General features: G+C 64.5%; 1 protein-coding gene across 20 annotated transcripts in view; it reads left to right on the top strand.

Moving 5' to 3' along the window:
* PLEC (plectin) overlaps positions 1-18,117 on the top strand; it is a 61,661-nt gene that overhangs the window by 17,889 nt on the left and 25,655 nt on the right. For 5 of the 20 annotated variants that reach the window (XM_030804663.1, XM_030804664.1, XM_030804666.1 and 2 more), the window contains exon 1: positions 7,538-8,980. The exons of 7 other annotated variants lie outside the window; for them this stretch is intronic. In XM_030804663.1, the coding sequence (XP_030660523.1) occupies positions 8,458-8,980 (523 nt within the window). In that variant the 5' untranslated portion in view covers positions 7,538-8,457. Of the gene's footprint in view, positions 1-5,315; positions 5,454-7,537; positions 8,981-15,151; positions 15,327-15,980; positions 16,705-18,117 lie in introns of those variants that run through there. 8 more of the 20 variants (XM_030804673.1, XM_030804678.1, XM_030804676.1 and 5 more) reach the window with 5 other exon arrangements.

An 18,117-nucleotide genomic window follows, 5' to 3' on the forward strand; every position in this document is an offset into this window, starting at 1 on the left:
GAGCAGTGCTGACTTGGGTAAATGCCGTCCCATGTCCTGGCACTGGACCGAGAGCTGCGCCTGCACTGTCTGCGTTCACCCTCACATGCCCTCCCCTCAGCAGCCTTGCCTGGCACTGGGAGGGTGCCATGCCGTGCTACGAGGGGCATTTATTTTCATGTTAACAATGTAACTATCATCCCTTGTTATAAATACTGGTTTTTATCAAATGTGCTGTCAGGATTTTTTAGATCAATATACAGGTTTTCTCCTTTAATCTGCTAGCGAAGTCGATGATATTAACACAGTTCTGGGAAAGTGCATCATCCTTGAACTCCAGGAATTCATTTCTTCTCTTGCTCCATGTTTCCTGTAGTGACAACTTCGTGTCTGGTGCTGGGTGAGGCAGCTGCCCCAGGGGCCCGCAGGTGTCTTGGTGTTGGAGGGCTGAGAGGGAGGGAATGGGGAGCCACCATGGATCAGGTGAGAAGCCTCTCCACAGAGGCCTGGCGAGGTCCACCCTGCCGCAGCAGAGCAGGTGCCTGCGTGAGGAGGGCCTCCAGAGGGCAGCGGCAGGGTTGTGGTGGGACCTGCTTGTGCTCCGAGAGCGCTGGTTGCTGTGTGCCCAGTGCTTGGAGGTGTGAGGGGCAACGAGGGAGGCTACCACTGTCTTTGAGGTGAAAGGGTGCTGGCCAGGCCAGGATGTGGTGGAGACAGTGGGCACAGGACAGGTTTGAGAGATATTTGGGAATGATGGGCCCCCTAATGGATGGGTCATGTGGGTGGGACCCAGGACCTTCCCCCAAAATTGGTCTCCAGCAGACCCCTGGTATTGAGATACTCTTATACTAGGCTGCAGGGGCGAGAGGAGAAGGATGTGGCTCGGAGAGGTAACCTCTGTGCCTCCTGGGCCGTCACTGGGACTCCCAGCAGCCCTGGTGGGCATCCAGTCCCGCAGTGGTGGCCCTGGACCCCAGAAATCCTGCAGGCTGGCTGGCCTGACTGAGCTCGCACTGAGCCCCGCCCTGCGCAGGGGTGGCCTCCAGAGTGTGGAGGGCTCTCCTCCCACCTCAGTCCCACAGCATCCGCAGAGGCCGGGCTGTCGTTGGGCCAAGGCTGTGAGGCAGAAGCCTGGGGCAGGTGAGGTGGCTCCTGTGGACCTGCCGCAGGCTCAGGCGGGGAGCAGAGCAGGAGTCTGTGCGTCTGGAGGGCTGAGTGTGTGCGGGATATATCTATGGCAGGATTTCACTGGGCCTGGTCTCCCTGGGGCTATTGTGGGGGGCCCCAGGTGGAGGTGTCTGCCTGTTGCAGGTTGCCTCTGCATGGGATCACCGGGTCACAGCCCACTGGCCTGCTCCACCACCACCAGAGAGCCCCAGCAGGGCAGGCTGCCAGGGGGTTAGGGGCTGGGTGGGTGGGGTGAAGATGGGGCAGGGAGCAAAGCTGAGGGCAGGCAGGGTGGTGGTGGGCAGGGCCTCAGGAGAGGGCCCATCCCATGCACAGGTGTGGTGTGGGGGACAGGGTTGGAGCCCCTTCTTTGGCCTGGGCCTGTGGCCAGGACAGCCAGGGCCTCAGGGGACTGGTGAAGAGGGGGTTGCTCTGTGCCCAGAGGGGTTGGGAAGGAGGGAGGGCTTATCTGTGGTGCCTGGGCTCAACCTTGGTTCTGGGGTCCCCAGTGGTGTGAGGAATTTGCAGATAGCTTCAAGAGGATTTGGCTTTGCCCAGGGTGTGAGACCTGGCCAGGAGACCTGATGGCACCCCAGCTGGGCATGGGGGCCATGCTGGGTTCGACCAGCAGAGCAGAAGCTAGAGGTAGGGGTTTTCCGGAGGCACTGGTGCTGGTGAGCCCGACCCCAGCCTGGGGGTCCCTCCAGTTCACTGGCCTGGACACACAGACCCACGTGCTTCTTCGGCAAGACTCCTTTGTGATCCCTGAATTGGGGCCAGAGCAATGAGATCTCCTGGGCAGTGGCCGGGGCTTTGCTTCCCACGCTCCAGAGCTGCGTCACCAGGGCGCCCAGCTTCCTCTACCCCGGCTCCCTTTCCTCCCCGATGCCTAAATCTCTTGCTCGCGGGCCCTTCGCTGCCAGCCTGGGACCTGCCTGTCCTGTTGAAATCCCTGGCTGTAGCCCTGTCTCCAGGCGCCCCCCTCCTGGCTGCAGCCACCTCCACATTCTTGGGGGTTGCCTGGACTTGTTTTCTCTACGTCAAGGCCTCGGTGCATGTGGCCCCTCTTCCTGTGCTGGCTGCCAGCGGCCTGTCCCCACATAGCTGTCCCTTCCTCTGGGAAGCCTGTGCCGGGAAGGAACCACAGAGCTGACTAACGTGCAGCTGGCTGAGCCTTTCCCAGGGTCATCGTGGCCGCCCCCACTTCCAAGGCTGCACCATGTGGCCACAGTTCCAGGCAGGCTGGGCTGGGCAGTCTCGGGCTCCTTCATGGGACCTTGCTGCCGCTGCAGCTTGTCTATAAGCCTCTGGCTGCAGGTGACCATGGTGGCCACTCGTAGGTGGGCAGCTTGACTTCAGGGGGGAAGTTAAAGGCAGAGTCGGTGCATGAAAAGCTGTGTGTTCCTTCTCTGAACAGCTGTGTGCCCTCACCTTCTCATTAGCTTAAAACCATGATCCTATTTTTTTGTTTGTTTTTGAGTCAGTCTTGCTGTCTCCCAGACAGGAATGCAGTGGTGCAATCATGGCTCACTGCAGCCTTGGGTGGGCTGATTCAAGCTATCCTTCTGCCTCAGCGTCCCAGAGAGCTGGGACCACAGGCACAGGCCACCATGTAAGGCTAGTTTTTTAGTTTTTGCAGGGATGGTGTCTTGCTGTGTTGCCCAGACTGGTCCTGAAGTGATCCTCCTGTCTCAGCTTCTAAAAGTGCTGAGCCACCACACGTGGCCAATCTTAGAACATTCCATTTTATGCATTTTAATCTTTTTAAAAAAATCTCCCTGGCTGGGCATGGTGGCTTATGCCTGTAATCCTAGCACTTTGGGAGCCCAAGATGGGTGGATCACCTGAGGTCAGGAGTTCCAGATCAGCTTGACCAACATGGCGAAACCCTGTCTCAAATGAAAATAGAAAAATTAGCCCGGCGTGGTGGCGCACATCTGTAGCCCCAGCTAATGAGCCTGAGATAGGAGAATCGCTTGAACCCAGGAGGCAGAGGTTGCAGTGAGCCAAGATCACGCCACTGCACTCCAGCCTGGGTGACAGAGCGAGACTCCGCCTCAGTTAAAAAATTAAAAAAAAAAAAGTCTCCCTAGGCTGAGGAAAATTTTTATGCATTAAATTTAAAAAATTGATCTGGACCAGGCAGTGTGGCTCACACTTATAGTCCCAGCACTGGGAGGTGGGAGGATTGCTTGAGCACAGGAGTTTGAGACCAGCCTGGGCAACATAGAGACAGACTGTCTGTATAAAAAATTAAAAGATGAACTGGGAGTGGTGGTGCACGCCTGTAGTCTCAACTACTCAGAAAGCTGAGGTGGGGGCATCGCTTGAGCCCAGGAGGTCGAGGCTGCTGTGAGCCGTGATTGAGCCACTGCACTCCAGCCTGGGTGACAGAGTGAGACCTTGTCTCAGAAAAACAAAACAAAACAAGAAAACCAGCATTTTTTTTTTATGTATGAACTTTTTATATCTGTTTATAAATATCTGTCACTTTCACTTGAGGTTTAATAAGGAAGTACGATTTACTTGCAGGACAAATTTAGGTTTATCCAGATATAGCTTAGTAAAACCTAACTGGGAATTTAGCAGTGGCGCTATCTCGGCTCACTGCAACCTCAGCCTCCTGGGTTCGAGTGATTCTCGTGCCTCAGCCTCCTGAGTAACTGGGACTACAGGCGTGTGACACCATGCCTGGCTAATTTTTTTTGTGTATTTTTAGTAGAGATGGGGTTTTGCCATGTTGGCCAGGCTGGTCTCAAACTCCTGACCTCAAGCGATCCACCTGCCTCGGCCTCCCAAAGTGCTGGGATTCCAGGTGTGAGTCCCCGTGCCCAGCCTGAAATTCTGTTTTAATTCCTCACTTCACCATTTTCCCTAAGTTTGGCAACTGGTGTTTCTGAGACTCCCCACGCCCCGACTGGCTGAGTCCCAGGGAGGGCAGGGACGGGCAGGGGGACGAGAGATTCCAGAACTGCTGGGTCTACAGTGCAGGTGGGGCTGGCTTCTGGCCCTTTGCCTGTTAGCTCGTACCCGTGGGAGCTGCCAGCCTCGCTCCTGGGTCATGGTCACGTCCTCCACGCCAGCCCCAACCTGGCGCACAGTGGGTCTGTTTGCAGGAGGGGAGGGACTTTCGGGTGAAGGCAGAGGAAAGGCCTGGCTGGAGACTGAGGCAGGCTGGTCGCTTCTATCTTGTGGAGGCCACCCTGCCCCACACTACCAGCACAGACGGGGGTGGAGCACAGTCCCGGGGCCAGTGTTGAAGGGGTGCCCTGGTGTGGGCAGGGCCCAGCATTCCTCAGTGCCTCCCTGCAGCGCAGTGAGTGAGGCAGAGCTGACCTCACCCTGCCAGTGCGACCTGCTCCCCCAGGCGTGGTCAGTGACACACAGCTACTCCTGCGGGCTGAGGAGGCTGACCCCGTTAGCCATAGGGGTGATGGATCAGAGCAGCTGCGAAGGGTCCCTGGTGGTTGTGGGGGGGTGGGTGGGGGATGGAGCCGCAGTGTCATCTGGCGGCAGTAGAGATGCTGGCGAGTGGGCTGACTGGGGGGCGCAGCCAGGAGGACCTGTGGGGCTGCCTGTGGGGCATCCGGAGGCTGGGTGGGAGAGGCAGAGGCCAGGGTGCAGGTTGGACCTGTCATCTTGGGAGCTAGTGTACAAGGCGCCTGACCCAGGGCTGCGCAGAGGCGAGACGTCCCAGGGAAGGGGCACACTGCTGGGGCCGGGGAGGTGGGAGGTGGCCGCCCAGCGTCTGGGGGCTTGATCTCAGCAGCCTGCTAGCCCAGGCCCTGGAGTTGGGCCGGCTGAGGAGGTCACTGGGAGATCTGGATGGGTGGGTATCTCCTGCAGGGCGTGGGTGGCGGCTTCGAGGCCCTCGCACATGTGTCCCACAGGCTGTTCTAAGCATGGCTCGTTGCAGTGGATGCGAGGGGCTGTGGGGTGGGCCGGGGGCTGTGGAGCTGGGGAGTGGGCCGTCCGAGCGCTCCTGGATCCGGCCTGGTGACCTGGCAGTCTGGCTGGGGTTAGCGGGGTCGCGTGCCCTAGAACCACAGGCTGGGAGGGGGGAGTGCGCGGTGCGGCCGGGAGCATGCGCCCGGGGCGGGCCTGTCCGGCGCATTGATCAGCTGAAGCCCCGCCCCTGGCCTGCAAGCCCTGCCCCGGACCTCCGGGCTCCTCCCCCGGCTGCGGCGCTGGCCTGGGCAGTGCGGTGCGGGGCTGGACTCTGCCTGGTGGTGGCACAGCCGCCCTCAGCCCCGGCGCAGACATGGACCCCTCGCGAGCCATCCAGCACGAGATCAGCTCCCTCAAAGGTGCGGTCCCGGGGCCGGGCCCGAGCCGGGGGGCGAGGACCACACAGTGACCTCTGGCTGGGTGCAGCCCACGCAGGGTGGCGGGCAGGGTCTGCCATCCCTGGGGCGACACTGTGGGTCGCTGAGCCAGAGCCACAGGAGACTGCAGACTCGTCCCCCTCCGGGCTCCACCTGGTTCGGGGTCCTACTGGGCTGGCTTCAGCGGCTCCGCAGCCCTGCAGGAGCGTCGGGGGCGGGGTGGCTGCTGCAGCGGCGGCGGCGGTGGGGCGGGGACAGGGACCCAGTGGGAGCTCAGCCTTCATAGACGGGTCAGCCCCTTACACCCAGCCCGAGTTTGCCGCCCACAACCTGGCGTCCAAGGGGCAGGGCAGGGCTGGGGGACCACTGTGCAGAGGCGCCAGGCCGGCTGGCCCTGAGCAAGTCCACACTGCGGCTCTTTGTCTTGGGGTGGGTGGGGTGGGGGGGGCTGGGGGCTGCCCAGGAGCCCTGACTGGTTGCTCTGGAAACCCAAAGGGGTCTGGAGTTGGGGGAGAGGGGGCCGCCCAGTCGCACACCCTGGCCCTCCCAGTGCTGAATCAGCTCCCGCTTCGGTTCCCACAGGGTGGGGGCAGGGGGCGGTAGCTTCCGCCCGGGGGTCTGGGGGGACGCCTGGACCCTGGCGCAGGGGTGTGTGTGCTTCAGGGGGGGGTGTGTACTGCAGGAGGTGTGTGCTGCAAGGCGGGGTGGGGGTGGCGCATGCCGCATGGGGGCGTGTGCGGAGCTGGCAGGGTGGGCCAGGAACATTCTGCTCCGGACTCCTCCCTGCGGCTTCCCTTCCCGCCTGCAGGCCCCTAGCTGGTGGGAGGGAGGGGACTCCCACCGAGCCCCGCCCCCTCTCTCTGCTGGAGGAAGCTACCGCCCTCTCCTGCCCGGAGCCGGCTTGGGGGAGGCGGGGCTGGTTGGGTGGCGGCCCAGCGGGGGTCAGTCCCGGCACCCCTGCAGGCCTGTGTGTGTAGGAGAGAACCTAGGTCCACGTGCTTTTAAGGGGCCTTGGGATCATCTTGGGACAGTGTGGGTATCATGGGTTAGTTTGGTTGGGCTCTTGGAGATTTGGGGGGATTAGGTTAGGGAATCAGGCCAGGAAGATGCTATGGGCCTGCCGGGAGTGCGGGAGGTCAGTGTGGGTTGGGGGGCGCTGAGGGACTGGCCAAGAGGGTAGGGACTTCTTTGGGCACAGGGCTGGGCAGGCTTGGACCCAGCTGGTGTTGTTCCCAAAGCCAGAACCCTGGTGGGTGGAGGGTCCGCAGGTGCTGGTGGTCCAAGGGGCGTGGCCACCGTGGTCCCTACATCTTCCTGGAGCCTCACCTCCTGAGGCTGGTGTTTTCCTGCCTGGGGCTGGCTTCAGAGGGAGGGAGAGCCATGCCGCAGCGAGCTGGCCCTGCCAGAGGGCTGTGGGAACCGTGGCTGTGCCTTCATAGTTTCCCCGCCACCACATCTCTGTGCACGCAGGCGTGCGCGTGCGTGTGTGTGTGTGTGTGTGTGTGTGTGTCTGTGTTTGGAGCCTGCACCGTGGCGCCATGGCGACGGCCCCATAAACCCGTCCCCACAAGCTGCTTGTTGGCTGCCTGCCGGCTGCTGGCCAGCGCCTCCCACCTCGGGATCCCCCCTCTCTCCCCCTCCCCCCCACCGCCCTATTTATAATCAGTTCCCGAGTTTGCTGGGCTTGGTGGGAAGGGGTGTGTCAGCTTGGGGCGAGCAGCGATCCGGGTGGGGGTCCATGGAGCACAGCGTGGGACAGTGGGAGTGTTGGGTGCGGTTCTTATGCCTGGACCCTCAGTGGGGGCGGCAGCAGCGGGGCCAGGAGGCGGGGTGGATGATGGGTGTGGCTGGGCCAGGCCTGCAGGGCCTCACAGGGCAGTTTCCTCTTCCCTTCCCTTGGGCCCTGGCCGTCTTCTGGCCTGGCATTCTTCCACCCTGCAGCCATCCATCTGGCCTACAGACGGGCACTTGGGCTGCCCAGGGTGGGCATCTGTGGGCGGTAGGGACTTGGTGACTTTCTCTGTGGCAGCAGCTGGGAGTCTCTGGCCTCCAACAGCTGGGTTGGAGGTGGGGGTGAATAGAGGCCCCTCTGAGCCCCCTAGCGGGTGCTCTGCTCAGAGGGCTGTGGGCTTGGAGAGGCCACTCCTAATCTGGCCTGGAATGGGAAGTGTTAACTTGAGTGGCCACCGCCTCTAAGCCTGGTGTGTAGAGGTGGGGGCTCTGTCCGTTTGCCTGCCTGATGGACAGCAGCAGCGGTGCCTGCAGCCCGCCTGTCCATGTGCTGTGGCAGCTGCCCCCAGCCGCTCCCCTCAGGCTTCCTCCTTCAAGACCCCAGCTTCTTCCCCAGGCCCTAGTCCTCTCCGCTCAAGCCTCGCGTGCCTCCAGGCCTGGCAGCCCAGCACCCCCCTTCAGATCCTTGTGAAGCCGGGACACCAGAGTCCACATCCCTGCCGAGGACCCCTCCTGCCCTCAGCCCCCCTGCCTGCCCTGCCACCCTCTTCTTTAGACTCTTGGTCTATATCCGCCCCCAATTGCCCCAGCACAGTCTTAGGAACCCTGAAGGATGTGTTTAGAAACTGATGTCATTTCTGACGTTGGAGCCGCGGGGCCTGGTGGGGAGAAAGGGGCAGCTGTGGGGGTGGCCGCTGCCTCTTGAGGTGCCCCCGACTCTACAAGGGCCCCGTCCGCTGTGGGTGGGAGGGGCCGCCCATGCTGCTGAGTCAGAGGGGGCCGGCCTGGCGTCCTGGAGGAGGGCGGGCAGCCGGCAGTGCCGGCAGGGATTGCACTGAGCCAGGCGCCGCGAGCCACACAGCCGGGAGCCTGCGCCCTCACGCTCAGCACCCCAGCCTGCCTGCCTGCCTGCCTGCCCTGCCGCTGCCCGCTGTCACACCCTGTAGCGCGGGAGCTTCTTGCGGTACCTCAGGCCTTCTCGTGGTACCCTGCCTGCTGCCTTCGCCCCTGCGCTGCCCGCCCGGCTCCAGCAGCCATGGTGGCCGGCATGCTCATGCCACGGGACCAGCTGCGGGCCATCTATGAGGTGCTCTTCCGCGAGGGCGTGATGGTGGCCAAGAAGGACCAACGGCCCCGCAGCTTGCATCCCCACGTGCCTGGCGTCACCAACCTGCAGGTCATGCGTGCCATGGCGTCCCTGCGGGCACGGGGCCTGGTCCGCGAGACCTTTGCCTGGTGTCACTTTTACTGGTACCTCACCAATGAAGGCATCGCCCACCTCCGCCAGTACCTGCACCTGCCACCAGAGATTGTGCCTGCCTCTCTGCAGCGCGTGCGCCGCCCCGTCGCCATGGTGATGCCTGCACGCCGCGCCCCCCACGTGCAGGCTGTGCAGGGTCCCCTGGGCTCCCCACCCAAGCGGGGGCCGCTGCCGGTGGAGGAGCAGCGGGTCTACCGTCGGAAGGAGCTTCAGGAGGTGTCACCTGAGATCCCTGTGGTGCCTGCTACCACCCAGCGGACCCTGGCCAGGCCAGGCCCGGAGCCTGCCCCAGCCACAGGTCAGCTGCACCCTGACCCCAAGTCATGACGGGTGGAAAGTGGGGGTCTGGTTGTTGGGTCTTGGGCCTGGGCCTGGGCTGGAGTGGTTGGAGTGGTCGGCCGGCTTGCGGAGCATCGCTCACACCAGCAGGTGGCCCCCCCTGCCCGAGGGTGGGGGTTGCCTTGCTGACGGACCCACGTGGCCCCTCCTCCTCGGCTGGGGACCTTCGGGTGTGTAGGCCAAGGAGGAGCCTGTGGCCCAGGCACACCCCGGGGTGCCCCCTCCCCTCTCTCCAACACTGCCCTTGCCTTCGCCCCCTACGCCTCCTCTCCTGTCCCAGTGACCTTTCTCCCCCGAGGCTCCTCGGCACTGAGGTGGGGGTGTGTGAGGAGGTGCTGGCGCCGGTTGGGTGTGGCCCTCCTCCAGCACGTGGCCTGGCCGCCTCCCTTGCCGCGGGGGTTGATGGGTCAGGCTTGGTGTTGCAGAGAGTGCCCAGTGTGACCGGTAACTGAGTGCTTGGCCAGCTTGGGCTTGGTGGTGGCTGGGGACGGCCCTGGGCGGGATGGGGAGAAGTGCAGGGTCCAGGCATGAGGCTCCTCCCCAGAGCCTGGGGCTTAGATAGGCCCTTCGCAGTACGGAACCAGGTCCCACAGGACAGGACGGGTCCTGTCATCCCAGAGAATTCCAGAGACCCTTTGTCTACCCCTTCTCTGTGGCCTCCCTCTGTCCACAAGCACCTGTGCCAGCAGGACCCAGGTGGGCAGATGTGTCCCCTGCAGCCCGAGGCCCACACACACACACTGTGGAGCGCTCTGCCTTCCGTGCTGGCTCTGAGTGGCCAGGTCCCCCAGCACCTGGCCCCACCCCCCTCTTTGGGGCTGGCACCTGGGAGCAGCTTGCTCTCTCAGGCTGAAGGGGGCCTGGGGTGGGGCTCTCGGGGTGGGCAGGAGTTTGCCAGGGGTGTGGGGGAGGGGGCCCAGGGGAGGCCCAAGTTTGGGGCACAGCTGCCCGTGTGGGGTGCTGGGCGGAGCCCTGGTGCCAGCTGGCCTGGGGTGAGTTGGACTTGTTAGGGGCTTGCCTTGGGCCCATCTGGGAGGATCAGTGAGGCTGTGGGGTGGAGGCTGGCCTCCCTCCTGGCTCTGTCTGCAGCTTTGGACAGGTTGTGTGGCCTCTCCAGCTCCCCTCTAAATGGACGACATGTCTCCCGACAGGGGGCGTGAGACAAAGACTGCTTGGCCAGGCATGTAGTCCAGGCCCCGGCCCATGTGGCCTTCCTGCTGGCCTCTCCCAGCCAGCACCCCTGCCCACCCACTCCCCAGTCATTTGGCAGCCCAGCCTCCCCATGCTCAACTCCTGGCTGTGGTGACTGGGAGTCCCTCCCCTCCTTTTTCTCCTTCCTTGTCTGTGGCTGGGCTGGGCCTGCAGGGCGGGCAGCTGGCGGCAGGGCCAACGGGGCGGGGGGGTGGTGCTGGGTGTGGCTGCAGCAGGCAGAGTGGAGGGCACCCCTCCCGGATGGAGGTGACTCAGTCCCCCCGAAGCCACAGCCGCCAGCAGCAGCTCAGAGTTTCCAACAGGAAGCGAGCCACAGCTCCGGGATGAGTCAGGGCCAGCAGGCTCAGACCCCTCTCTCCCCTGGACCTCACGGGCTGAGCTTGGGATGGGAAGCTAGGGGAAGGAGGAGACTCGGATGTGGGGTGTGGCAGAGGGCCAGGGCTGGGCCTCAGGCAGTGGCAGGGGTCAGGATGGCCCTGCATACAGCCCGGGGCATTTCTGTTGATACCTGAGGCCATGGACTTCTCGGAGTTTTTAAGTGACCAAGCAGTGATCTGCCCTGCCCTTCCCCGCTGCACAGCCGCTCCGCGGGTCCACAGAAGGGCACAGTCAGAGCTCGTGGGCCAACTGTGCTGGTCCACAATGGCCTTGTTGGATGGGCTGCCCCTCTCCACCCAGCCCTGGCTAGGGAGCGCCAGCTGTACCCCTGCGGTGAGGCCCCTGCCCTCCCTGTGCCCTGGTGGTCTGCTTGTCCCTGGGTGGGGCCCCTGGGGGCCTGCTGGCAGCACATCTGTGTGGGAAGCCGTCCGTCCACCTGCTTGTTTAGCCACGCACAGGCCAGGGCCAGACCCAGACGGAGCCCCTGCCCCAGGGGGCTCCAGATATGTGGGATGCACTGGGTGAGGAGAGAGTGATGGGGAGGTGGCTTCAGAAGCAATCAGGGAGGGCTCTGAGGAGGTGCCTGCCCTGCCAGGAGCAGCCTAGAGAGAGGGACAGAGAGAGGCCAGAAGGCCAGAGGGAGAGGACCCATGGGAAGGCCCTGGGCCTGTGGCAGAGAGTCGGCTGCTTGGTGTGGTGGGAAGCTGTAGGAGTGTGTTTTTATATGTGAGTTTCATTTACGTTTCATTTTTATTTTGTTTTATTTGTTGTTTTGAGGTAGAGTCTCACTCTGTTGCCCAGGCTGGAGTGCAGTAGCGCAATCTTGGCTCACTGCAACCTCCGCCTCCCGGGTTGAAGCGATTCTCCTGTCTGAGCCTCCTGAGTAGCTGGGATTACAGGTGTGAGCCACCACGCCTGGCTAATTTTTGTTTTATTTTTTTAGTAGAGACGGGGTTTCGCCATGTTGGCCAGGCTGGTCTCGAACTCCTGACCTCAGGTGATCCGCCTGCCTCAGCCTCCCAAAGTGCTGGGATTATAGCTACCGCTCAGCCCGAATTTACACTGCAAATAGCGATGCTTTACCTGGCTCAAAATTCTGAAGGAACGGAGGATTCTGTGGAGGAGACGCCAGCTGAGCGCTGTCCATGCACCAGCAACGGGCAGGGGCCAGGTAGCCACCACCACTTCCCCTCTACACGGAGGACACGCCTGTGCCTCGACCTCCCCCCTTGACCCTCTGTGGCCCTGCGTCAAGGAGGGCACCTGGAGGTGGCCTGGCTGCCTTGCCCTTCTTCCCCGCCACAGGGTGCCCTGGGTGGAGGTGGACTGTGGCTCGGCCAGCTCTCCACAGGGATCACTGGCTTGGCCGAGTCGCCCGTTTGCAGGATTTCTGTAGATCACCGGCAGGCTTCTAAGGGGTTACGGTGGGATAAGATTTGCACCTCGCTGATCGGCAAGCACCTGGGTGGAGAGGTATGGAGAGGGGAGGCAGGTGTCACCATCGCCCCTGGACATGATGCCTGGGGCTGTGCTGGTTGGGGAGGACTCAGGTGGAGGAAGAGACCACCTTTGGGGCTGAGGAACGTGAGTCTCAAGGAGTGGGGTGGGGTGGGCAGTTTGGGGCTCTGCTCCTGCCTGGCTCATGAAATACCGCTGGGCACATGGATGCCTGGAATGTGGGTGGGAGGGCAGGGCTGGGCTGCTGGGGCCTGCAGCGGGAAGGGGAGGCTATAGGGTGGGGTCTGCTGGGCGGGGGGGGTCTGCTGGGCGGGGCAGGAACAGTAGGGAAGACCCATGGGCTGGGGCCGGAGGGCTCTCTGGGATTGCAGGCAGGCCAGTCCCCTGCACCCCCAGGCAGGTCTGCTGGGCTGGTCTGACCCGTCAGTCGGCTGGGCTTCAGCTCCGCTTACTGACTAAGGGGTGGCTGCGAGGAGGAGCTGCTGCTACCAGGGCACGAGTGGGCCCTCCCTCTGCCTCCCACCCCTTCCCTCCTTCCTGCCTCGCCTTCCTCCCTGCCGGCTCTGTGAGCAGCCTGGCCTGTGCGGCAGCCATGGACAGGTACAGCATGGAGGAGCTGATTCAGCTGGGCCAAGGTAGGGCCGGCGGAGCTGGGGGCTGTAGGAGGCAGAGGAGGGGGAGCCAGGGACCAAGGCCTCCGGCTGTGCAGGGCCACGAGGGGGCCGGGGCCGCCCCTGGCAGACCTGTCTCTTCCCGTTGCCCACAGTTCTGTGCCGTCAGATGCCAGAATCTGGGATGCAGGGATAGGCACGGCCCCCTCTCGGAGCTGCCCCAGGGGTGTGTGTGATGTGTGTCCGGGAAGCACAGGCCTGTCCGGGCCTCCGTGGGGTGGTAGAAGAACTGCCCGCTGCCAGCCTGGGGCACTCCTCCCACCAGGAGCTGGTTCTCACCCAGGCCATTGAGTCAGGCTCCTCTGAGGCTTCCCCAGCCTGTGGCAGGGAGTGGGCTGAAACGTCCGGCTTGCCAGCCCCTGCCCACTGCTGGCCAGATGCCGTCCTGGGCTCAGCTGGGAGTTGAGCCCTCTCTGGCATGCCTTTGGGGCAGCGGGTATCCCTGACCCTCAGGGCTGCCTGGGCCCGCCCAACCCCTGGCGGCCCAGAGTGGGCCACTGCAGGCATTTCCCTCAGCCGCACGTTTTTGAGGTGTGGGGCTGGAGAGCAGGAAGCTGGGGTGGGCCCGGCCCTCTTGTTGTCCCTGGGCTTCCCAGCATGGACCAGTGTGGCCTGCCCAGTGGCCCAGGGCCAGGCTGGTTCACTGTGCCTTGTTATGGGCTCAGACGGCAGCGTGTGGGACGGCCGGCGGCGCCTCAGGCTCCTGGTCTGTATGATGCATTCATGGTATAGGACTTCATGGGGTTTGCTGAGGGTTCCATGTGCTGCCAGGAGCGACGCTGTGGAATGGGGTAGACCATCAACGTGCATTCTGCTGGGCCTGAGGGGTGCACCCAGCAGATGGGGGTCCCAGGGAGAGGAGCAGAACTGTGCGTGCCCCACGTCCTGTTTCCCCAGCTGCACTGGGATCTGATCTGCACAGGATATGCTATGGGCCTGCCTGTGGCCAGGCCCTCTGACCCAGGCCTTGTACAGAGCAGGGCTTCGGGGCTCCTGGGTGGAGCCAGGCCAGTCTCCTGCCATGGCCCAGGAGAGGCGTCTCCATCCCAGATCCCTGGGACCCCAGGAGAGGCTGTGCTGTGGGGCAGGCGCTTGCCTGGGTGGCCTGAGCCCTGATTTCGGGCTGCTTGGGTCTCTGGCCCGTGTGTGACCTTGGGGCGGCTGTCCCGGCCACCGGTGGGGCCAGGTGCTGTGTTGAGTGACCTGCGCAGGGCCCTCTGGGAGAATGGGCGGCCTCTTCTCTTGGCCCTTGTGGCCTTTCCAAGAGCACCCCCTGGGTGGGCAGGGCAGGTGGGTGGAGACTGCACCCCCTCCTGCAGGGACTTGAGCCCGTGCCCCCCCGCGCCCTGCTCTATTATATTAGAACCCCCTGTGGGAGCTGGGGGACCAAGGTGTCGGATGGCACCACCCAGCCAGACCTGACTGCAGCGGGGCCTGGGTGCCCTCGCGCCGCGCGTCATGTTCTAAGTCTGGGTGGTGACGGTCCCCTTGCGTCCTGCTCGGATATTTATATCCCTTGGGCCCCTGCCCACTGCTCCCCTCCCCCACAAGCTGCTGCTGACAGCGGCACGGCCGTGCCCTCCTCCCACCTGACGCTGCCGCCAGTGGCTTGTGCCTCCTCCGAGGGGCCTGTGACCTCCCACACCCCTGGCCCGCTCCGTCTGCCCCGTGGGCTCCTGCCACCGTCCCCGATGAAGATCGTGCCCGGTAGGTGGGCAGCCCTTGAAAGCCTTGTGAAATCCTGGCCCCTTGCTGGGGACAGGGGCCAAAGGGCTGGGGCTGGGGCTGAGGCTGGAGGCCAGGGGCTCTGTCTCTCTCTCGCTCTGCACGCAGCCTGCCTCATGTGCCCTCACCCAGACTCCCTCAGCCTTGGTCTGCAGTCTCACTTGGGGGGCGTTGGGGCTGGTGAGGAGGGTGAAGGTGAAGGAGTGCGGTGGGATCAGCTGCAGGCTTGGGGTGGGGGCTCTGGCATCCCTCCATGCCTGCCAGCTGTCCCCAGAGGGCAGCCTTGGAGGCAGAGTGGGCTGCTCCGGCCCCTCTTCTGGTGGGGACAGCAGGGGGAGGCTGGGAGGGAGAGAGGGTGTGTGCCGAGGCCGCGGGCAGTGCTGGGGGGCTGCGGCTTGGCCATGTGTGCGGCTGGCCCCTCCTCCTGGCGGGTGTGGCCGCGGGGACGCAGGGGTTAAGGCCAGCTAACCTTGAGCGTCAGTAGCTCTGCGCAGGGACAGCTGAGCCGGCCGGGTGGGGAGCGAGGGTGGGGAGGCGCCGAGGGCCGGACCGGCGGAGGGAAGAGGAGAGGAGGCGGGCGGGAGCTGTTGTGGGGCTGCCGCCGCGTATGGGGCGGTCCTGCAGGCAGGGCAGGCTCCGGTCGCGGCGCTCCCCCTCGCTCGCCCTGCACGCAGGGAGGGGGCTGTCTAGCCTGGAGCAGCCGGTTCCCAGCACAGGAAGGGCAGCCCTGGCGGCTCTGCGTGGTGGCTATGGAGCCCTCGGGCAGCCTGTTTCCCTCCCTGGTGGTTGTGGGCCACGTTGTCACCCTGGCCGCTGTGTGGCACTGGCGCAGGGGACGTCGGTGGGCGCAGGACGAGCAAGGTAATCCCTGCTGGTGGCTGCCAGGGACTCGGGGCGGGGCAGAGGGGCCGCCTGCCTCCCGCCCCTTCATTCCCTGCGCCCTCCCCTTCCTGTTTCCAAGCTGAATGTCAGTGAAAGCAGTGTTGCCCCCCGCCCCGCCCCACCCTGCAGTGTAGACCCTAACCCTGCTGCAGTCCCAGGGCGGGGCGGGCTCTGCAGTCGCCCTCAGCCTGCAGCCTGTGCTGGGCAGGTGGGTGGAAGCGGAGGCCGGCAGGGCAGGAGCGTCCCCCTCATGAAGGGAGGCCTGTGGCAGGGACAAGTGGGGTAGGTGCCTGTCCGGCCAGCACTGAGGTGGAGGCGGCTCCCTGCCCACAGAGCAGGGGGTGGAGCCACACGCAGGTGAGGCAGGTGCCTTCATGCCCTCAGGCCGCACAGGGGGTGGGGGCAGCCAGGCTGTGCCCTGCCCTCCCTGCTCAAAGTCACCAGCTCCTGGGCTGTGGTCCCAGGTGGCAACCGTGCCCAGCGCAGGATGGGGCGGGGCCCTGAGGATTGGGCAGCTTCAAGCATGGGCTTCTGGCCAGAGGGACTGCCTTTCGGGGACCTGGCCGCCCGGACCTCTCCTGCAGTGAGGGCGCTGCTCGGCTCAGCTCCTCTGCTGGATCCCCGGACTTGAGATGAGTCAAGATGGGGCTTCTAGGCGTGGCGCTGGGGACGCCCGGAGCTGCCGGGGACTCAGCCACCAGGATGGGACTTGGGCTGAGGGCTTCTTCCCCATCCATGTATTTGGCTGGGGACCAGACACTGTCCCTGTCTCCCCACCTCAGCCCACAATTGCCCCCTCCGGCCATGGTCCTGGCTTACAGGATGCCTCTACTCCCTGGTGGTGCCAGGGACGGCTCAGCTCCTGGGTTCTGCCTCCAGCGTTGTCTGCCCACCACCTGGCCCCATGCCAGCCTTCCTCCCTGGGCCCTGCAGTCCCCACCGCACCTCCTGCTGGGAGGCCCCTCCCATGCCGCTTCAGTCCCAGGGCAGCCTCCCAGCCCGGCCCGTGGGTTGGGGCGCGGCTTCCTGGCTGCGCTGGGCGGGGCTGCGCGCCAGGGGCAGGTTCTTCGGGTCTGGGCCTCGCACCCGCAGTGGGCGGATTGTGGCGGGGAGGTGGAAGAGGTGGAGAGCGAAGCCGGCGGCCTCGCAGCGTGGGCTGGAAGCGGAGGCGCAGCCGCGGTCCAACTCCCCGCACTGTCCGTGGGCCGAACCAGGGCTCAGGCCGTGGCTGGCATGTCGGGGGCGGGGGGCGCCTTTGCCTCGCCGAGGGAGGTCTTGCTGGAGCGGCCGTGCTGGCTGGACGGGGGCTGCGAGCGGGCCCGCAGGGGCTACCTCTACCGGCAGCTGTGCTGCGTAGGTGGGTGCGGTGGCGTGGCCGGTGGTACAGAAGGGGCCACTGTCGCTCTCACCTAGTGGGGCTGGGTCTCTGCTGGGAATCGCCGCCCGGGCTGGGATGGGGGTGGTGCCTTGGCCTGGTGCAGCCTTGCCCCCAAGCTCCGGAAACACCTGGGGAGGAAGGCGGGGTGATGTTTCCCTATCCCCATTTGTTTGTCTCTAGAGAAGGGGCTGGAGGGGGCGGGGCTGGCCCACCCCCAGCTGCTCCACGTCAGCCCAGGCTTTGGCCTGGGTTTCCAGGACACGGAGGAGGGAGGAGGTGCTGAAGGCGGGGCTCCAGGACTTCTGTGGACTTGCTGCAGTCCTGGGCCAGTGGGATTCCCTTCCCAGTCTTGGGGTTTCCGTCCTAGGACCGCCTCCACTAGCTTCGGGACTTCAGCCATAGGGTCCACACCTATAAAACGGGGGCGGTACTCCTCAGAGGGCCACGGCAGTGCCTGTCGTGAGGGACCCTTGGCTGGCGGCCTACGGTCAGCTGCCCTGGACAGCACAGATGTCAGGCAGGTGTGCAGAGGCACCTGAGCTGGGGGTGTTCTGGGTACGACCCAGGTGGGGGAGCCAGCTGAGCTGCAGCTGTAGAGGGTGGGTGTAGCCTGGCTGGGTGGGGCAGGGGTGTCTGTTGATTTTAGGGTCAGAATAGGAGGGATGGGGCGCGGCAGGGCTAGGCTGGGAGGGAGGGAAGGTGATGAGGAGGGAAGAGCTCAGAGCAAAGAGGCACCCAGAGGCAGGAAATGGGGAAGGAGAGCTCGAGCCAGGCTTGGGAGGTGGAGGCCCCGCCCCAGCCCTTCTCCTCACCCGGTCCCAGCCCTGCCCCGCCCCAGCCCTTCTCCTCACCTGGCCCCAGCCTTGCCCGAGTCCGTGTCTGGAGTCGTCACGGTGCCCCTTCCCTTCCCTGAGCCCCTGCCCCATTCCTGACCCTGGCCCGGCCCAGGGCGGCATCTTTGGAGGCCTGTTAGTGGCAGGGAGAAGGCTGGAACGGGCCTGGCTGGGGTGGGGCCCACGTGGGTCCTGGACCTTGGCCCCGGCTCCCAGTTTCCAGCTGTCCTGGACTCCCTGTGCCCACCTCCCTGGCTGTTCCGGGATCTCACACCGTGTGCCTCAGCAGAGTGGCAGCCCCGTTCCCGCAGGCAGGAGCATGGCCGGGCCCGCAGAGCCCACACCCAGCAGGCACGGGGCTTGGCCTCAGGAGAGCTGCCCGGCCCAGGGCTTCTGAAGAGGCAGACAACGTTTCCAGAGGCTTTGGACCCAGGGAGGGGCGGCAGAGGTGTGGGGTGCGGGGTGCCCTTGGGCACAAGACTGGAGGTGCTGACCAGTGCAGGGTCAGATTTTGACTGGGGGGCTTCTGGTGACTCCTGAGGTTCTGGGGGCTGCTGGG

The sequence above is a fragment of the Nomascus leucogenys genome, chromosome 23 (assembly GCF_006542625.1).
Source record: "Nomascus leucogenys isolate Asia chromosome 23, Asia_NLE_v1, whole genome shotgun sequence".
NCBI classification, from domain to species: Eukaryota; Metazoa; Chordata; class Mammalia; order Primates; family Hylobatidae; genus Nomascus; species Nomascus leucogenys.